Below are 20,250 nucleotides of genomic sequence, written 5' to 3' on the forward strand. Positions count from 1 at the left end.
GCTGTTACTACTGTTAAAAAGAGAAACACACGAGTGCAGATAACAGTTTAATTACTGAAGTGACACCTGTTGTAGTGTAGAACCTGTATCTCCCAAACCCGTTTTACTTTCCTATTACAATTCTAGCAGAATTTTCTAACAGATTCCAATTTCCAGTCACCATAAAGAATAGTATCCAATTAAAATAAAAGTTTCCATTGGTCTCTGGCAAATATCATTAATATTGTTAGAGCTATCCCCGAGGGTCAGCTTCTGTCCCTGAAACACATACTTGACTATGATCAATTGATATCCTGAGAAGACACTTTCATTCTTTTGCTTTCAAACTACTACACATTTAACATTAAAATTGAGTTTTCACTGCTTTTTTGAAAATTAATTAAAAAATTTTTATGACATGAAGTTATTTTATATTTGTAATAGAGTGATCAAAGGAGCCAAAGGTAATATGGGTAGAAAATGAAAACCAGTGTGCCTAAATTAAGAGATTAAAAAAAATTTTTTTTAATGTTTTATTTATTCTTGAGAGAAAGAGAGACAGAGCATGAGTGAGGGAGGGGCACAGCGAGAGAGGGACACAGAATCCAAAGCAGACTCCAGGCTCTGAGCTGTCAGCACAGAGCCCAATGTGGGGCTTGAACTCACAAACTGGGAGATCATGACCTGAGCCAAAGTCAGACACTCAACTGACTGAGCCACCCAGGTGCCCCAAATAAGAGATATTTTTAAGGCTAGAACTTTAATATTGTGTATCATTATATGTATTCACTCTTATTTCTCATCCCCCACAAGAAAATATACCTAAACATTTTCATTTTAAACTATTTAAAAATATCTTTAGAAAAGGCCATGGTTGTCTTTAAGTTGTTCTAACACTTTATATATGTTTAATCTTATTTCCTAAAAATTTATTTACATTTTTTTAAATATTTATTTTTGAGAGAGCGAGCACAAGGGGTGGGGGGGCGCAAAGAGAGAGGGAGACACAGAATCCGAAGTAGGCTCCAGGCTCTGGGCTGTCAGCACAGAGCCTGACGTGGGGGTCAAGCTCAGAGATTGTGAGATCATGACCTGAGCTGAAGTCGGAAGTTTAACTGACTGAGCCACCGAGGCACCCCTTATTTCTAAAAATTTAATGGTTCTTATGTTTCCAAATTACTATATAGCCTACCATATATATATATATTTTTTAAATCTGTTAATTTATTCCATAGTCCCTTTTGTAAGCTAAAATTTTCTGTTTTTTGAAAGAATTTCATTTTCTGAATTTAATCATTTGGTTCTCTCCTCAGCATCTATCATGACACATAAACCCTCATTCAGTGGTAGAACCCTGAATCCTCCATGTTGAAAGGAAGAATTAATAATAGGTTTAATGGGAGAATTATCTTTCAGCTTTTGTGTTTCTATTCTCTTAAGCATTTGACTATTGTGCTCAGTTAAAAAAAATTAAAATGAGGTGCCTGGGTGGCTCAGTCGGTTAAGCCTCCAACTTCAGCCCAGGTCATGATCTCCTGGTTTGTGAGTTCGAGCCCACTTTGGGCTTTGTGCTGACACTCAGAGACTGCAGCCTGCTTCAGGTTCTGTGTCTCCTCCTCTGTCTGCCCCTCCCCTGCTCACACTCTGTGTCTGTCTCTCAATAATAATAAATAAATGTTAAAAAAAAAAAAGATTTATAGTGCTAATGGCTATTTAGCTTATGGAGTAACATAAGTCTAAATAATTGTATTTACTTTATAAGAATTAAAGAATGGCATTTTACTTTTGTGATGTTATTGTTTATACATATAATGTGATTATTTGTAACAAGATTTTTATGAACCAAATCATAAACCATATTCCCATAATCATTCTAAAAGTTGAAGCTTCGCAAGTATTGTTTCTAGTGTATAGTGAATTGGTAGCATATTTAATTATACTGTAAGAAGTTTGAATACCTTACTATAAGTAATAGTGTTATAAAACTGATATGTTAGAATTATTGTTTTTATTTATTTAAATAGGAAATGTTATGTGGTCAGAAAAATGTGTTTAAGTCTTAAACTTTACTTTTCTTGGATAACAATTCTTAAAGCATTGTACTTTTTTCTGCAGATTGATCAGACAGCTGATGCAAGTTTTTTGGGCTGGGTTATTGCTTCATTTAGTCTTGGCCAAATGGTAGCTTCACCTGTATTTGGTTTGTGGTCTAATTATAGACCAAGAAAAGAACCTCTTATTGTCTCCATCTTCATTTCGGTCGTGGCTAACTGCCTCTATGCATATGTCCACGTTCCAGCTTCTCATAATAAATACTACATGTTGGTTGCTCGTGGATTGGTGGGATTTGGAGCAGGTAATATGTATGTATGTATGTATGTGTTTGGCTGTTCAGATTCACATTCACCCTGAATTCACCCTCTCTCATCTGGTATCACCTCGTCTCAATCTCATATCTCACAACTCAACATATAGATTTCTCATTGCAAATAGACAAATATCTTTCCTATGATTTTTGCCTTTGTTCATGATATTCCTGTTACCTATAGTTTCTCTATTCTGTTCCCATCATTCTTCATTCTTCAAGATTCTGTTCAAGTTCCACATCTTCCATAAAACTTTCTTAGGTTACCCTACCCCTTAACAGATCTTTCCCATCTCCAGTATGTCTGTGGAACTTGCTTATATACTGTTTTGCTCTGTTTTCATCTTTTATCACCAACCAGATAGTAAACTTTTTATAATTAGAGACAATTTATGACTTTCTAAAATATTCTGTGGCCTTTCTTGCAGAGTCTCCTGAAAATAATAAGAGCTCAATAAAATTTTTTGAGTCAAATTGTTAGTGGATCTTTTTGTTTCTTATATTACATTTAAGCATGCAGAATTTGTGATGTCTTTGTTTTAAAAATAGTTGTAACGATCAGTAGTTTGCCATTTAGTCAGTGTTTTCTTCATATTTAATAAGAAAAAAAGTTTAACATTTCTGTAATGTCACTTTTTCATTTATTCACATCTTTAATTGTGTTTTCATGTTGCTAAAAGCAAGATTTTCCACTAATTGATACATTTGCTCAATGTATATGCTTTGTATAATCATAGGGAAGAAGCAGTGACTATAATATAGATTAATATTTTTGTTTTATATAAAGCCAAATTAAGTGGGATATTATAAACCGAAGAATATTTTCTTTGACTTTGGATTATTGTGTCTTTTCTTAGGAAATGTAGCAGTTGTTAGATCATACATTGCTGGTGCTACTTCCCTTCAGGAAAGAATAAGTTCCATGGCAAACACAAGTGCATGTCAAGCATTAGGCTTTATTCTAGGTCCAGGTAGGTATTTTTCACTTGTCATTGCTTGAATATGAATTGGGAGAACTTTTAAAGTTCAAATGTTAAGTGGAATCCAAGTATAAAACCTCATAGCTAAAAGGAAAAGTAGGGAAGCTAATATTTTTGATCCAGCAGGAGTCTAGTCTCTTTATATGTGTTAACAAATGTTCTCTAAAGTAAATAATATTAGTCCCATTTTACATATTAGGACATCAAGGCATAGAGAGTCTAAGTAAGTTATTCAGGGTCAGCCAGATAGCAAATGGGAAATATGAGATTTGAACCTAACTCTATCTGTATGTTCTGTGAAATAATCATTAAGCTTGACATCTCCATTATAGTTAGCTTTTTTTTCTTGTCTATTACAAACAAAATTCTTTAATTTTTTCTTTTTTCTTTTTGGAGAGCAAGTACACCTGTACATGTGCGCAAGTGGGGGAGGGGAAGAGAGAGATGGAAAGAGAATCCCAAGCAGTCTCTGCGCTCAGTGCAGAGACCAATGTGGGGCTCGATCCCATAGCTGTGAGATCATGAGCTGAGCTGAAATCAACAGTTGGATGCAAGGGGGGGCCTGAGTTGCTCAGTCCGTTAAGCATACGACTCTTGATTTTGACTGGGGTCATGATCTCACGGTTGGTAACTTAGAGCCCCAAAGCAGGCTCTGTGCTGACAGTGCAGAGTCTGCTTGGGATGCTCTCTCTCTTGCTCTCTCTGCCTCTCTCCTGCTTGTGCTTTCTCTCTCTCACACACAAAATAAGTAAATAAACTTAAAAAAAAAATTGAAAAGTTGGACACTTAACCAACTGAGCCACCCAGATAGCCCAGAAACAAAATTCTTCTGACCGAAAGATTTGAGGAAAGTTATAGGAGATTCTTTACTCTTGTGCTCTTTGCCCATACCTTTCAGACTTTTCTGAGTTTGAAGAAAATGAAAGAATTTTTGAAAGACTACTGAAAGACTGTTCTTCAAAGCCTCCATCCTTTAGCTGAGTAAAACAATATTAATAAGATTTAATACTTCCCCAGGACAAGTAAGTTTTTGCTATTAGATAAATTAGTAATTTTTATGCTTAGAAAAACATTGAAGGGACACCTGTGTGGCTCAGTTGGTTAAGCATCCGACTCTTGGTTTCAGCTCATGTCATGATCTCACAGTTTGTGAGTTGCAGAGCCTGCTTGGGATTTTCTATCTCTCTTTCTCTGCCTCTCTCCCCACCCCTTCTCTCTGTCTCTCTCAAATATAAATTTTTAAAAACCTTAAAAATTTTTAAAGAAGAAAAACATTGAAAAATCATATAATTGGTTCATGCTTTGAATATTACAGTTATGAATACCATCACTTTGAATCCATTTCCATTTACTTTATCATTAATATCCTACCCTCACCCCTTTTTCCATTACTTTCTTTAAAATTTTTTTTAATGTTTATTCTTGAGAGAGAGACAGAGAGACAGAGATAGCACAGACAGGGGAGAGGCAAAGAGAGAGGGACACATAGAATCCAAAGCAGGCTCCAGGCTCTGAGCTGTCAGCACCTCAGTATCTAGCACAGAACCTGGTATACACCTGGTATATGTTCTCGGTAAATACATAAGAAGTATTTTGGAGATTAAATAATGATAAAATAAAAGAGGTAGAGGCATATAATAGATCTCATAGCATTTTAGAACCAGGAATGGCTTAAGAAATTATTTAGCTTAACCCCCTTTATTTCAGAGCCAAGAAAATGGAGGTTCAGAGACAGTATTAGCTATTTCAAAGGCAGACAGGGAATTAGAAAAAAAAAGACCAGCACTAAAATTTATATCACCTTGTTCATTGATTTGCCACATTTTCAACCTGAGAATAAAAGAAATAATCAAAAAGAAAGATTATCTCATTTAAATATTTTGTATTATCTTTAGATGAGTAAATGTAGGCCTGAAAAAGATTAGATGGGCTTTCCTGTAATGACCACATTAACAGCACTAGCATTTATTGAATGTCTACTATTGTTAGATGCTGTTCTAAGTGTTTTATGTGTAATGTCTTACTTCATCCTTACCTTAAGGTTGCAAATTATTGGAAGAGCCAGATATAAAATCTAAATCAGGAAAGCAAACCAGTTCTCTTCCAAGCTGATTTTTGCCACAGATCCAAATTTAAAAATATACATGATTTAAATACCATATACACAATGATGATTTGAAATATTGACTTAACATGTGACATTCTACTCCTTATAATTAAATTGTAATTTTATATGGAAGAAATTGGATGATTTAAATTTTCTGTGGAGATTTTTAAATAGGAAGATACTGACAAATTGCTTTAGATATAATTCTTTGTGAATGTATATCAGTGTTTCTGAATCTTTTTCTCATTAATGTCCCATTAAGGAGCTTTTTTAGACATTTTTTTCCTAATTCCACAGATCAATTGTATCTTTTATGGACTATGTGAATATCTATGCTTTATACAGAAAAAGAGTAAATATTTTGTTCCCTTGCCTCTATTGAGATGTGTGATATAGATGTGAGATTCCACAAAGTTGCTTCCAATTTTGTAGTAAATGTCTTTCACATTTTTTTAGCCCTTGCCTCCCACATAATAATTTATCTGTATACATTTTATTTTATATTTTATTAAGTTTTTCAGACTTGTTTTGCACTCATTGGAGAAAAGGGCGTGACATGGGATGCCATTAAGCTGCAGATAAATATGTACACAGCACCAGTTTTACTTGGCGCATTCCTGGGAGTTTTAAATATTATTCTGATCCTTTCTCTATTAAGGTAAATCAGATAGAAATTATAAAACTACTTGTGTAGATTGTGAAATTAAATAAGCATGATCATTATTGGAAGATAATTATTCCTATGAAGTCTTTATTTGGTTTTTGATGTCTATAGTTGTGTTCATGTTTTTTGATCAGCTAATGCATATAGTACTTGTAACTGAAATAATAGGCAATCTGATAAATGAGACTAGATTATAAAGTCTTTGAAGATTCAAAGTTTGGTCTTGACTTACTAACTGTAGGTTTCTAAGTACGGGAATGGCATGAAAGCACAGTTTTAAGTAGATTAATGATTGGTATCAACCTTAAATACAAAAGTTACTTATAGCTTTTATTTACTAGAAGAAATTTTATAAAACTACAGAAGTTTTATTACTTTATGTTTCTTTGGAGTGCTTTATTGAAGGCCCCAAAAATGTTTATAACAAATGTTTAAAATCACCGGAAAACTTTAAATATTTATTAAGGTAGTCCATGTATGCTTTTGGATGAATATTGGATTGAATATTATGCTTCATTTTATATGATAAGATAATAAGAATTATAACTTGTATCTTTTAAATTTTGTTGGTTGTACCTCATTGGTAATAATTTCATTACTTAGCAGTTAGCAAAAGAAACTATATCAGAATGTGAAAAAATAAAGAAGGCTACTAATAAATTAAAGCCATTTGTCTATCGTAGTAAGTCTTTCATAGATGCAATATTTATGTTTTTCTTTTTAAGAGAACATCGTGTGGATGACTCAGGACGACAGTGTAAAAATGTTAATTTTGAAGAAGGTACTATGACCCTTTTGGCTAAATTACTATAACATTATCAAAGTGTTTCCGATTATTCTGTCTGTTTGGTATTTACTTGGATTTGCTTCTGAAAACAGTACAATGGGTGATTGGGGTAGGATCTTCAAAGTTAAAAGTTACCTCAATTAATAATTTTTTTAAAAGGCCTTCCCAGATCAGTTATTTGGTGTTCATGGCTGGCAAGATTAAAAGCATTGCTAAAAATCACTTCATCTTCTTTGCAAAGAGCCAGTATCCTAAAACCCTACAGTTCTTTGGAATGATTTCTGTAACGTTCCTATAAAATGTATCTTTCTGTTTCAAGCATTTCTTTGCTCCCTTAATCATGGAAATAGGTTTCTCTTTTGTATTTTTATTCTTTTGGTACACGCTACAAATGTACATTTTCATCCCTTAGATCTTTCTCTGACTTAGAAGTAAGTAACCAATCTGGTCAGTAGATATGTCTTCCTAAGTAAACTCTTATTTAAGTACTAATTATATTCTCCATGGGGAGTGTCCCCCTCTGTACAAAAGATTGCAACTCAGTTCTTGCCTTTAAGGAGTTTGTTCCTGGGAGTTTTAAATATTAGAAAAGTTGTGGAAAAGACGTAGTATCTTCTATAGCCATTTTATTTAATTTTCACAACAAAACTAGTGGAAGGAAAGTTGAAAGTAGGGTAGAGAGCAGACTGGTGAAGAATGTTAGTAACTTTTTGAGAAAAAGGAGAAGTATGAGAGTAGTCAGATTTCAGGTGAGACTAGTCCAGATGTGTGAAGGCCTGAACTAGGGCAGCAACTAAGAATGAAAAAGAGACAGCTATGAGTTTTTGAAGAAAAAAAAATTAAGATTCTTGATAGATTGGATAGGAATTATTAAGGAATAGAGGGAGTTGTTGAAGATGTCTGTCAGGTTTTGAGTCTAGATAAGTGAAAGAATGGGAGAGAACAAGAATTTAGGAAAGGACATTGGCTGAACAGAGAAAATGATTTCAGTTTGAATCAAGCTAAATATACTGCTACACTAGAACAGTGAGAAAATGCCAGAGGCATTTGTAATTTTGGCTTCAGAGATCAAAGCTAGAGATACAAATTTCAGAGTAAGCCAGTGAAAAACACGACAGCAACAAAGAGAGAGTGAAAGAAAAAAGGGAAGGGAGGGGTACATGCATCAAGTGTGACAAAATATTGTTGAATATAGGGGCTGAATATATATTTCATATTTTTCAAAATAAAAAATGAAAGAAAAGAAAGAATGGTGAGGAAATGCCCGCAGGGGGTATAAGCCGCTTTTTTTTTTTAAGGTGAAAAATAGGGTACTAACTTAAAAGACCTATCAGGTAAAAGGAATGAGTAAGTTAAGGAGGGTGAGTTTGAGGTGCTGAGAAAGATACGTAAGAAACAAAATCTTTCAGAAGTTGGAAGGGGGTAGCAATATCGATTAGGACTTCATGGAGTTTAATGTGCTTCAAAAACACCTGGAAACCTTGTTAAAATGGGTTCTGATTCAGTAGGCCTTGGTGGGGGTTAAGTGGGTTGTCAGATTAAATACAGGATGCCCAGGAGAATTTGAATACTTTTTTAGTATAAATATGTCCCGGCTGGGTAATTTTGGATTTCAGATAAGAACAAATAATCTTTTAGTATAGATATGCCTCAAATATTTCATGGGACATTCTTATATTTAAATTTCAAATTTTGCATGGAAAATACTTAAAATTATTGTTTATCACAAATTCAAACTTAACTGAGTATCCTGTATTTTTATTTACTAAATCTGGCAAACCTTGTGAGATTCTGAGAATCTACATTTATAGTAAGCTATCATGGGAGCTGATGCTACTGGTCTAAGGACCATAGCAAAGATTTGGAACTATACTGTCTAATATGGTGGCTGCCAGCCACATTTGGCTATTTAAATTTAAATTAAGCTAAATTACATTGAAGAAATTCCTCAGTCACACTAGTAACACTGTAAGTGTTTAATTACGGGTCTGTGGCTAGTGGCTGTTTGGACAGCACAGAGAAAGAACATTTCCATCATGTCAGAGTTCTATTGCACAACACTGCCCGAAAGCACAAATGAGAGTTTAGAAAGACCAGATCTATTTTCTTTCATAATATTTCTAGGTACTTCAAAATAATTTCTAAAACAGAAATCATTTTTAAATTTCAGTAAATATTGGGGCGCCTGGGTGGCTCAGTTGGTTAAGTGTCTGACTTCGGCTCAGGTCATGATCTCACGGTCCGTGAGTTCAGGCCCCGCGTTGGGGGCTGACAGCTCAGAGCCTGGATCCTGTTTCAGATTCTGTGTCTCCCTCTTTCTGTCTCCTCCCCTGCTTATGCCCTGTTTCTCTCTTCTCAAAAATAAATAAATGTTAAAAAAATTTTTTTTAATTTTTCAGTAAATATTTAAAATATTTCTGCTTTTTCCCTATTATTAAAAATGTTATCATTGGATAGGATCATAATTGCTAATTATATAGTTTTTGAATCAATATATTAGTGTAGTCTTTTCCTAAAATTCTTATAATTTTGATACCCAGTCAATCCTCACAGTCTAGGATGCAACATTTCTGAGCTTTCCCACTGAAGCCAGCACTGGGTAGAGGCTGCAGGAAACTAACCATATATGATGCAAACTCCAGTCTAACTTGGGGCAATGTTGCTTTTTAACTCAAAGGAGTAAAGACGGGGTTCAAGGTGGTAACAGAGAATCAGGCAGGTCTGTCCCGAGGAATATAAGGTCCACAAGGACCAGAGTCTATCCCGGAAAAGGATCTGGACAAAGGTGACCAGTTTTCTTTGTGCCATTAGAAAGGGAGGTCATAACTCTTTGTTGAGTGTTCAGGGTGCTTAATTGTCCCCAGATATAGCAGACTATTTCCAAGTCTCATTTATTATTGGAGGAGGAACTCCTTGTCAGGAATCCTGAGATATAAAGGGAAACGCTATTATGAGAAAAATTATAGAAACTTACTGTATGTTGGGAAAGTAGCCCATGCCCTCTGCTGGTGTTACATACACACTTAAAGATAGCATAAAATGAAAACATTATTGAATTACTTGTTTGGTTTACTCTGAATAAGTAGGTAAATTGTAAAATAGCATGACAAATGTATATAAGTAGGTGTATTTCGCTTCACACTTCTCAGTTATATAAGGAATAACTAATATTGAGTATGTAGCTTAATACATAGTTTAAGTAAGTCAATACACTCACTTCCTCCTAATTTATAAAAGCACCATCAAATCTTGGTGGTAATTTACAAAATATATTTCCTTGCAAAAATATACATGATAATATAAGGATTTTTTAAAAACTGTGGTAATAACGTATAAGGATATTTACTCATACTAATTTCACATAACATTGAAATTCAAAATACATATCCACTGAAGTGAATCACAGAACTAGCTGATTTAATAAACTATGAAAAAATCCTCATAAATTTAAGATTTAGGTAAAATAGAAAAAAAACTTGCAGTAGAAATTTAAAGCAAATATATTTAGAATGAGCTCATTTTATAGAATTTTATAAAATATATTCCTATTTTGGATCAAGAGACAGCAAATAGAAAATCTGAGTATTTCCTATAGATAACAGAATTGAAGTATATCTCCTGGGAAGAAAATTCACGTTATTTTTAAAAGCCATTTTGGTGCGCCTGGGTGGCTCAGTCGATTAAGCGTCTGACTTCGGCTCAGGTCATGATCTTGTGGTCCATGGGTTCAGCCCTGTGTCTGTTCTGTGTTGACAGCTCAGAGCCAGTACCCTGCTTCAGATTCTGTGTCTCCCTCTCTCTCTGCCCCTCCCCTTCTTGTGCTCTGTCTCTCTCAAAAATAAATAAAAATTAAAAAAAAAATTTTAAGCCATTTAAAAATTACTTCTATGGTATAAATTGTTACTTTTAAACCACTTAGAAGCCTAAAAGTGATTTTAAATATTTAGTCACAGAATTTGCTACATATAGTTTCTACATTATTTTAGTGTCATAAGAAAAATTAGATGTTTAAGTAATACAATTTTTCTCCTGTTTATTATAGCAAGTACAGATGAAGTTCAGTTTCCCCAAGGAAATATTGATCAAGTTGCTGTTTTGGCCACCAATGTTCTGTTTTTTGTGGTTCTATTTATCTTTGCCCTTTTTGAAACGTAAGTTTTATTCTGTCTTCATTTATATCATATTATGTAAATCATCTGTATTTCTTAATGCAATATTAATAGGCTTATCTATATTCTCAGAAACTTTATGGAAGGCATACATTTTGTCATGATATAAAAAGTATACATAAATTTTATGCTTTTAACCTGAATATAGTTAATTCTCTGTCTATAATATTACTTTATCTTTCCTCCCTTTCTTGGAATTTTATGATAAATATAGTTATAAAACTTTAGTGCCATGAGTAAATTAACTTTAAGCTATATAACTCTCTATGTATATGGAGTTCAGCCTGGCAGTGTTAACTCTATTTAACATCTGATCCTGATCCTGAAAAAAAAACTAGTATGATATATTACAAAATCTCTGCCTTGTGTAAGCTTTGTTGATCTTTAGTTATCATATGGCTTTTTTATTTTTAAAATGCCTTTCCATTATGTTATAAAAATAATATATTCTTGGTGTAAATATGCTAAACACTGCAACTGTATTTCCATATCCATTCCTTTCCCTGGAAGTAACCACTGCTAATACATCATTGTGTAATTTTTGAAATATTTTTTCTATACAACTGTAAGTACTAGTTGTACTTACATGTGTAAGTACTCATATGTGCTATTATGTGTGTGTGTCTATTAAATCAACATAGACTATGTGACATTATCATTTGAAAATTTGGTTTATTCTTTTGTCAATACGTTGTAACATTTTTATGCCAATACATATAGATTTGCTTGATTTTTATTTTTTTTAGTTTATTTTTATTTTTAAAATTTTTGAGATATGTGAAAGTTTCAGTTCATTTGATTTTGGGGGCATTTTTAAAAATTGTGGGAAAATGTGCATAACATAAAATACATCATTTTAACTATTTTTAATCATACAATTCAGTGGCATTGAGTGTATTCACAAATGTTGTACAACCATAACCCCTATCCATTTCCAGAATCTTTTCATGATTCCAAACAGAAGCTCTATACCATTAAGCAGTAAGTCCCCATTCCCCCTCACCCAGCTCCTGGGAGCCTTTATTCTACTTTTTCCAATCTAGGTATCTATATAAATGGAATCATACAACACATTTCCTTTTGTCCTTTGTGCCTCGCTTATTTCACTTAGCATGATGTTTTTAAATGTTCATTCCTGTTATAGCATGTATCTGAATTTCATACCTTTTAATGGCTAAAAAATATTCCATAGTCCATATATACCAATTTCATTTATTCATTCATCTATTGATGGACATTTGAGTTATTTCCACCTGTGGACTATTGTGAATAATGCTATGATGCCGTGATGAATGTTGGTGTACAAGTATCTGTTTAAGTCTCTGCTTTTAGTTCTTTTGGTTGTACACCCAGAAGTGGATTTGCTGGATGATATAGTAATTCTATGTTTAAGATATTTAGAATTCACCAAACCATTTTCCACATCAGCTGTTCTGATTTAAAAATTTAAAATGGTGGTGTTCTTTTGTTTTTAAATAATGAATATTTTAAATATATTTCAATTCCATTTTGCATCCAGTTAACAGAGGAGATACAAAATAGGAAACGAAGCTTGGCAAGGAAGGAGACAGATAGTCAAATAAAGGAAGAGCAACATTCAGAGGTAGGAAGAGAGATATATACATTCAAAGATAGTGATAAAAGAGACTAAGGAAGAGAAAAAGTCCAACAAGTTTCTAATAACCTAATAATAATAACATTACTACTATTATATTATTACTTATTTTGATGAAATAAAAAAGAAACCACTTTAAACCAAATTTAACCATGATTAGTTAGTTAGAAGGGTAGGAATTATGGTTGGTTTATTTCTTTTCCTGTCTTTTAGACTTTCTGCAATATGGATATGTTACTTATATAATTAAAATAAATATTAGTAAATAAAAATACAATCAAACTTAGTAGTTTGTGCATGTAACAACTAAATGTGTTAAAAAATTTTTATAGAGAGAGCTGGTATCTTTGCTAAAAGAGATGCAAATTCTTGAATGTGTCAGTATCATTAAAGCTTCTATTTCACTTTTATAATGACTGTGATTTAAATAAATAACAATAATTTGTTTTTCTTAGCATCGTTACTCCATTAACAATGGATATGTATGCCTGGACTCGAGAACAAGCTGTATTATATGATGGAATAATACTTGCTGCTCTTGGAGTTGAGGCAATTCTTATTTTCATGGGGGTTAAATTACTTTCCAAGAAGTAAGTTATGTGTCTTTGGTTTTGTTTCACTCAATTTTAAAATACGCTTTTAAAAAAGTCTTTTTTTAAAAAGGGAAACATGGAATGAATCCAACACCTCACATCACCTTCAGAATGCCTACAAGCCTTCACATCTTTCCGACCTGATCTCCCATTGAGAAGCTAACAATGTAAACAAATGTTATCTCTCCATTGAAAGCTAATAATATAAACAAATATGTTAGTAAAATAAAATAATAAAGCTTTTCTCTCATTATATATTAGTTTTAGTACTTGAGTGTTTGCAAACAGATTTAAAGTTTATTAAGGGAACACATATTTCTATACCATATGGTATATTCTTTAGTAAAGCAAGATATTTTACCAAGTGAATTGTCTTCTAATATATCTTTTGTATACTATGTTTTATTTAAAGTATTTCTAAAAGTGTATTTTATAAAACTTTGTTCTGCTGTATATATATGTATGTGTATATATGTATATGTATATGTATATGTATATGTATATGTATATGTTTATGTGTATTATATGTGTGTATATGTATGTTATGCAACAGAAAGGATTTAGTGGTTAATTAACGTCTGGAAAATTGTGCTTAAAATTGCCAAACTTCTTTATCTAAAACTTCCAAATCTTCAGTACTTATATATATTATCATAATGACAAATATCTTATGTAGCATAATATAGTTACTGTACAAAGTTGTTTGTAGCTTTGACTATAGACCATTATTTTTTTTTTTAATGTTTATTTATTTTTGAGACAGAGAGAGACAGAGCATGAATGGGGGAGGGTCAGAGAGAGAGGGAGACACAGAATCTGAAGCAGGCTCCAGGCTCTGAGCTGTCAGCACAGAGCCTGATGCAGGGCTCGAACCCACGAACCATGAGATCATGACCTGAGCCGAAGTTGGACGCCCAACCGACTAAGCCACCCAGGCGCCCCATATAGACCATTATTTTAAAGAAGCATTTTGTAAAGCTACAACCGTGAAAAACAAGCTTTGGGGGAAGTGCTTGTATAAAATTAAATTCATTCATGTTGTCCGAGATGAGACATTCGTTGATGAATTTAAGCAATCCTAACAATTTAATTATTCTTAAAATATTTTAATGATACTTTAGAATTTTATAACATTCTAAAATCAATTAACACATCATGATTCAGTGTGTCAGGTTATGTGCAATGGGGGGGTACTATGAAGATTCCTGTGTGTATAAAGCCAAGAAGCAGGGACAAGATACAGATATAGACATAGACATAGATTTATATTCAAAATTAAATAACAGTAAATGCATTATATCTTGCTATAGAAATAGGTATTCTTACAGATTGTCCAATTCCATACCTTCAGAGAGCTTGTGTTCTATTGGATGGGAAAACCAATAAACAAAAATATGAAGTCAGGTAATGGTAAATACTGTGAAGAAGAATGGAGCAGAGGAAGAGAATAAAGAGTAGCAAGAGCAGGGTTGGGAGAGAGAGTGGCAGTGTTATTTCGACTGACTGCTCTAGGAAGGCATGTTTGAAGAAGTTACATCCAATCAGAGACCTCAACAAAGTCAGAAAACAGTCATGCAGGGGGTCTGGAACTCTCTTCTTCCAGAAGACTGAGCTTTGTGTGTTTAAGGAAAAAGCAGGAAGGCAAGTTTGGCCAGAGCAGGAAAGAAATGGCAATGGGAAAAGATCAGGTTGGAAAGATGTGAATCCTAGGTATTCTGAAGGTGATGTGAGGTGTTTGGGTTTGTTTGTTTATTTTGTTTTAGGAAGTCGTTGGTCTTGTTTGTAAATTTCATTTTTTATTATGGAAAATTTCTAACATATACAAAGGTGTAGATAGCATCATGTAGTGAATTTCTAATATCCATTACCCAGCTTCAATGATTACCAATCCTTGAATAATTGTGATTCATTTATATAGTTCTACCCACTCCACACTCCCTATCCCCTATACCTAGATTATTTTGAAGCCTGTCCCAGATATCATTTCATATCTTCCACAAATATTTCAGTATGTATCTCTAAAAGTTCATGATGACAACATTATCACATCTAAAAATGTTAACAGTGATTTCTAAATATCATCAAATATCCAGGCAGTATTCAAGTTTTCTCCACTGGTTTAAATGTTTTTTAAATTTACTTTGTTTTGTTTCATATTTTTTTATTTTGTTTCACAGCTTACTTGACTCAGGCTCTTAAGTTTCTTTTTTTTTTTTTTTTTAATGTTTCTTTTTATTTTTGAGAGAGAGACACAGAGCATGAGCAGGGGAAGGACAGAGAGAGAGAGGGAGACACAATCTGAAGCAGGCTCCAGGCTCTGTCAGCACAGAGCCCAACACAGGGCTCAAACTCACAAACCACGAGATCATGACCTGAGCCAAGTGCTTAACCGACTGAGCCACCCAGGCTCTCCAAGGCTCTTAATTAAGTCTCTTTTAATCTATAGGTTTTCAAGAAACCAGGATGTATGCTTTATAGTTTCTCACAGTTTAGAGCTCACTGATTGAATTCTTATGGTGGTGGTGGTGTTGTCATTGTTGTTAACATTTTCCTGTGTTTACTGTATTTCTGAAAAATTGGTACTTGTATCTAGAACCTTGATGAAATTTGAGTTCAATTTTTTGTCAAGAATATACTTTGTAGGTGGTAATATGTGCTTGTATCAGGAGAAATATATTTTGTTTATCTCTTTTTATAATGTTAGTGACCATTGGCCATTTCTAGGTTCATTAATGTATTAATAGGTAATTGAAAAATGTTGATATTTTAATTCTATCATGTCCTTATATAATTTTTTGGAATACTTTCTATGAAGAGAACCTTCTTATCACCAATTATTTGGTTATCTTGAGGTACAGTTTGTACAGGAAAGACAAGATGATTGTTTCCTTTTATTAACTGAGTTTTAAAATAATGAGTTTATTTAAAACATACTCTAAAAGTAACCAAGAGGATTTTGTTTTAATATAATATGAATTCATAGATTATAACATGTGTTTTAATCCATTGTCATTACTATTTGTTCTGTTGTTCGCACTGTTGTGTTTTGGCCAGTGTCTTCAAATTGGCTCAGAGTACCTTTATCCAAGTACCAAGAGTACCTAGTAGCCACTGATAGCTTCTGTGTTCTTTGGTATGAAAAAACTATCCAGGCTCATCTTATACGTTTTCTGTCCAAGATCTGAAATCAACTGGTTCCTTTTAGTGGAAAATTATATTTAGCATTCATATTAGTTGGTATATGACTAAAAGCATCAAGATATTATAGCATAGTTTATAAAATATAAAAGTAATGAAACTATGTAATAATGTTTTGTTTTTAAATTACAGAGTTTCTGTTCTTTAACAGGATTGGTGAGCGTGCTATTCTTCTGGGAGGACTCATCGTTGTATGGGTTGGCTTCTTTATCTTGTTACCTTGGGGAAATCAGTTTCCCAAAATACAGTGGGAAGGTATAGCTATACTTATTTCTATAATGTTAGCCCCTGTTATTCATTTAAAATTAGTAAGTAATACACTGTACTAATTTTGTTTTTACAGAGTTACATAATAATTCAATCCCTAATACCACATTTGGGGAAATTATTATTACTCTTTGGAAGTCTCCAAGAGAAGATCGCAATGAAGGACCCACTGGTTGCCCAATTGAACAAGCCTGGTGCTTCTACACTCCCATGATCCATCTGGCTCAGTTCCTCACAGCAGCTACGCTAATTGGAGTAGGCTATCCAACCTGCAATGTTACGTCCTATACGTTGTATTCAAAAGTTCTGGGACCAAAACCTCAGGTGAGCAAGTTATCCTGATACTGCAATCACATGAAATATACTTGTAGGTACATTTTTTGCTACCATTCTCTGTTTTTACACAAGCTGAGTTGGTGGGTTTTTATCATATTCAGCACCTTAAATTAAAAAAAAAAAAAAACAACCAACTTTTATAAAGTACTTCTAGGACTTAGTATGTTGAAATTTAACAACGAGTACTCTAAGTTAGAGCTCAAAAATGTTTTGAATTCAAGATTGTGAGCTCAAAATCATTTCAGAGGAAAAAATATCTGAAGCATAAATTTCTGAAACTCATCCTTAAACTAGGCAAAAGTTAGGAAGCCAAAATTGATAGACAAATGTGGATCTAGGCTTAATTTCATCTGGTCCTAGAGACAATTACTAAGAGATGAAAGCACAGCAGTCTTAAACATGTATAGCAGCTATGTATAATTTAAAATTCATTTTTATTATAAGAATTTTCATATCCATTATATAAAAATTAGAAAAAATATAGAGTCCAAATGGAGAAAACTATCAGAGACAATTAATTTTGGTGAAATTATACTTCTAGTCTTTTATCTATGTCTGTGGGTGTTTAACACAAAAACAGGATTATATCATTGTTACTATTTTATAGTCTGCTTTTTAAAAAATATAACAATATATTGTAAATATTCTCCCATGACATTTAATTTTATTTTTTTAATTTTTTAAATTTTTTATTTTTAAATACATGGGATACATTTATTCCATGGAATACATTGTATTCCATTTTATTTATGTACCATCATTTATTCATTTTCCAAATATAGTACATTTAGGTTATTTTCGGGGTTTACATGTAACCCTTCTTTTTAGTACAAGTTATTTAAATGGTCACAAAATGAAAATACTACTTTCCTCTTTAAAAATTACACTGATAGGGGTGCCTGGGTGGCTCAGTCAGTTATGCGTCTGATTTCGTCTCAGGTCATAACCTCAAAGCTTGTGAGTTTGAGCCCTATGTCCGGCTCTGTGCTTGACAGTTTGCAGTATGGAGCCTGCTTTGGATTCTGTGTCTTTCTCACTCTCTGACCCTCCCCCACTCATGATCTATCTGTCTTTCCTTCAAAAATAAATAAACATTAAAAAAAATTTTTTTAAACAATAAAATAAAATAAAAATTGCACTGATAATGTTACATTTTCAGGGCAGAAATTAGTATTTCTATTGAAATAAGACAAGGAGAAAAGAAAATTTTTAATACTGTGTTTTTAAGGTATATAGTAGGTAAGACATTTGGTACTTTCTGAGTCTTTTAACCCATAAAATTGTATTTTCAAAACCAAGAATAAAAGCACATAACAAAAGCAATGTATGATAGTTGTAAAAAATTCAAATAGTTTGAAATGTGTATAGCAGAAAATGAAGACTCCCCTTAGCCTCAACACACTAAAGTCAACCCCTGTTCACTTCATTTGTATGCCTCAAGACATCTTTCTATACCTATTCAAGCATATGCAGACCCATGCCTTTTTTTTTTTTAATTGGAAGATATTTATTAGTATGTAGTATTTAGTTATTTATAAATGAGTGTTAAGTATCAATGATACAATTAGTGAGCTAAAATTATGAAAATGTTTTTTGTATATTACAAGTATTTATTTAATTATTATTTTTTTCTTCTAAGTTTTTATTTAAATTCAAGTTAGTTAACATATAGTGTAGTATTGGTTTCAGGAGTAGAATTTAGTGATTCATCACTTACATATAATACTCAGGCTCATCACAAGTGCCCTCCTTAATGCCCATTACACCCATTTAGCCCATTCCTACCCACCCACCTCCCCTCCAGCAACCCTCAGTTTGTTCTCTACAGTTAAAGAGTCTCTTATGGTTTACCTACCTCTCTGTTTTTATCTTATTTTATTTTCCCTTCCCCAATATTCATCTTTTTTGTTTTGTTTTTGTAAGTTTATTTATTTTAGAGAGAGAGGGCAGGGGAGGAGCAGAGAGAGAGGAAGAGAGAAAATCCCAAGCAGACTTTGTGCTGTCAGCACGGAGCACGATGTAGAGTTCGATCTCATGAACTGTGAGATCATGACCTGAGGCAAAATCAAGAGTTGGATGCTTAATCGACTAAGCCAATCAGGCGCCCCTCATCTGTCTTGTTTCTTAAATTCCACATATGAGTGAAATCATAAGTATTTGTCTTTCTCTGACTTATTTCACGTCACATAATACACTCTAGTTCCATCCATATTGTTGCAAATGGCAAGATTTCATTCTTTTTGATGGCTGAGTACTATTCCATTGTATATATATATGCCACATCTTCGTTATCCATTCATGAGTCACAGATATTTGGGGTCTTTCCATAATTTGGCTATTGTTGATAGTGCTGCTATAAACACTGAGGTGCACCTGCCCCTTCAAATCAACATTTTTGTATCCTTTTGATAAATACCTAGTAGCACAATTGCTGGGTATAGGGTGTTCTATTTTTAACTTTTTGAGGAACCTTCATACTGTTCTCCAAAGTGGTTGCACCAGTTTGCATTCCCACCAACAGTGTGAGAGGGTTCCCCTTTCTCCACATCCTCGCCAGCATCTGTTGTTGCCCGAGTTGTTAATTTTAGCCATTCTGACAGGTGTGAGGTGGTATCTCGTTATGGTTTTGATTTGTATTTCTGTGATGATGAGTGACATTGAGCATCTTTTCATGTATCTATTAGCCATTTGTACATCTTCTTTGGAGAAATGCCTGTTCATGTCTTCTGCTGTTTTTTTTGCTGGGTTGTTTGGTTTTTGGGTGTTGAGTTTGATAAGTTCTCTATTGATTTGGGATACTAGCCCTTTATCCAATATGTCATTTGCAAATATCTTCTCCCATTCTATTGGTTGCCTTTTAGTTTTGCTGATTGTTTCCTTTGCTGTGCAGAAGTTTTTTCTCTTGATGAAGTGCCAGATAGTTCATTTTTGCTTTTGCTTCCCTTGCCTCTGGATACGTGTCTAGTAAGAAGTTGCTATGGCCGGTGTCAAAGAGATTGCTGCTGTGTTCTCCTCTAGGATTTTGGTGGCTTTCTGTCTCACATTTAGGTTCTTTCATCCATTTTGAATTTATTTTCATGTATGGTTTAAGAACGTGGTCCAATTTCATTTGTCTGCATGTCACCATCCAGTTTTCTCAACACCATTTAATGAAGAGACTGTCTTCTTTTCCATTGGATATTCTTTCCTG

At 33.4% G+C, this 20,250-nt stretch overlaps 1 protein-coding gene across 7 annotated transcripts in view; it reads left to right on the forward strand.

The window, feature by feature from the left end:
- The window catches only part of MFSD8 (major facilitator superfamily domain containing 8), a 69,903-nt gene that overhangs the window by 23,504 nt on the left and 26,149 nt on the right, over positions 1–20,250 (forward strand). For 5 of the 7 annotated variants that reach the window (XR_009259319.1, XR_009259320.1, XR_009259321.1 and 2 more), the window contains exons 4-11: positions 2,095–2,335; positions 3,202–3,315; positions 5,945–6,089; positions 6,821–6,876; positions 10,925–11,033; positions 13,122–13,256; positions 16,609–16,712; positions 16,801–17,048. Coding sequence is in view for 4 of the 7 variants with exons in the window: in XM_058721422.1 (XP_058577405.1) it covers positions 2,095–2,335; positions 3,202–3,315; positions 5,945–6,089; positions 6,821–6,876; positions 10,925–11,033; positions 13,122–13,256; positions 16,609–16,712; positions 16,801–17,048 (1,152 nt within the window). In the remaining 3 variants the exon portion in view is untranslated. The remainder of the gene's footprint in view (positions 1–2,094; positions 2,336–3,201; positions 3,316–5,944; positions 6,090–6,820; positions 6,877–10,924; positions 11,034–13,121; positions 13,257–16,608; positions 16,713–16,800; positions 17,049–20,250) is intronic. The other 2 variants (XM_058721421.1, XM_058721424.1) reach the window with 2 other exon arrangements.

Source organism: Neofelis nebulosa, chromosome 3 (assembly GCF_028018385.1).
Source record: "Neofelis nebulosa isolate mNeoNeb1 chromosome 3, mNeoNeb1.pri, whole genome shotgun sequence".
Taxonomy (NCBI): Eukaryota; Metazoa; Chordata; class Mammalia; order Carnivora; family Felidae; genus Neofelis; species Neofelis nebulosa.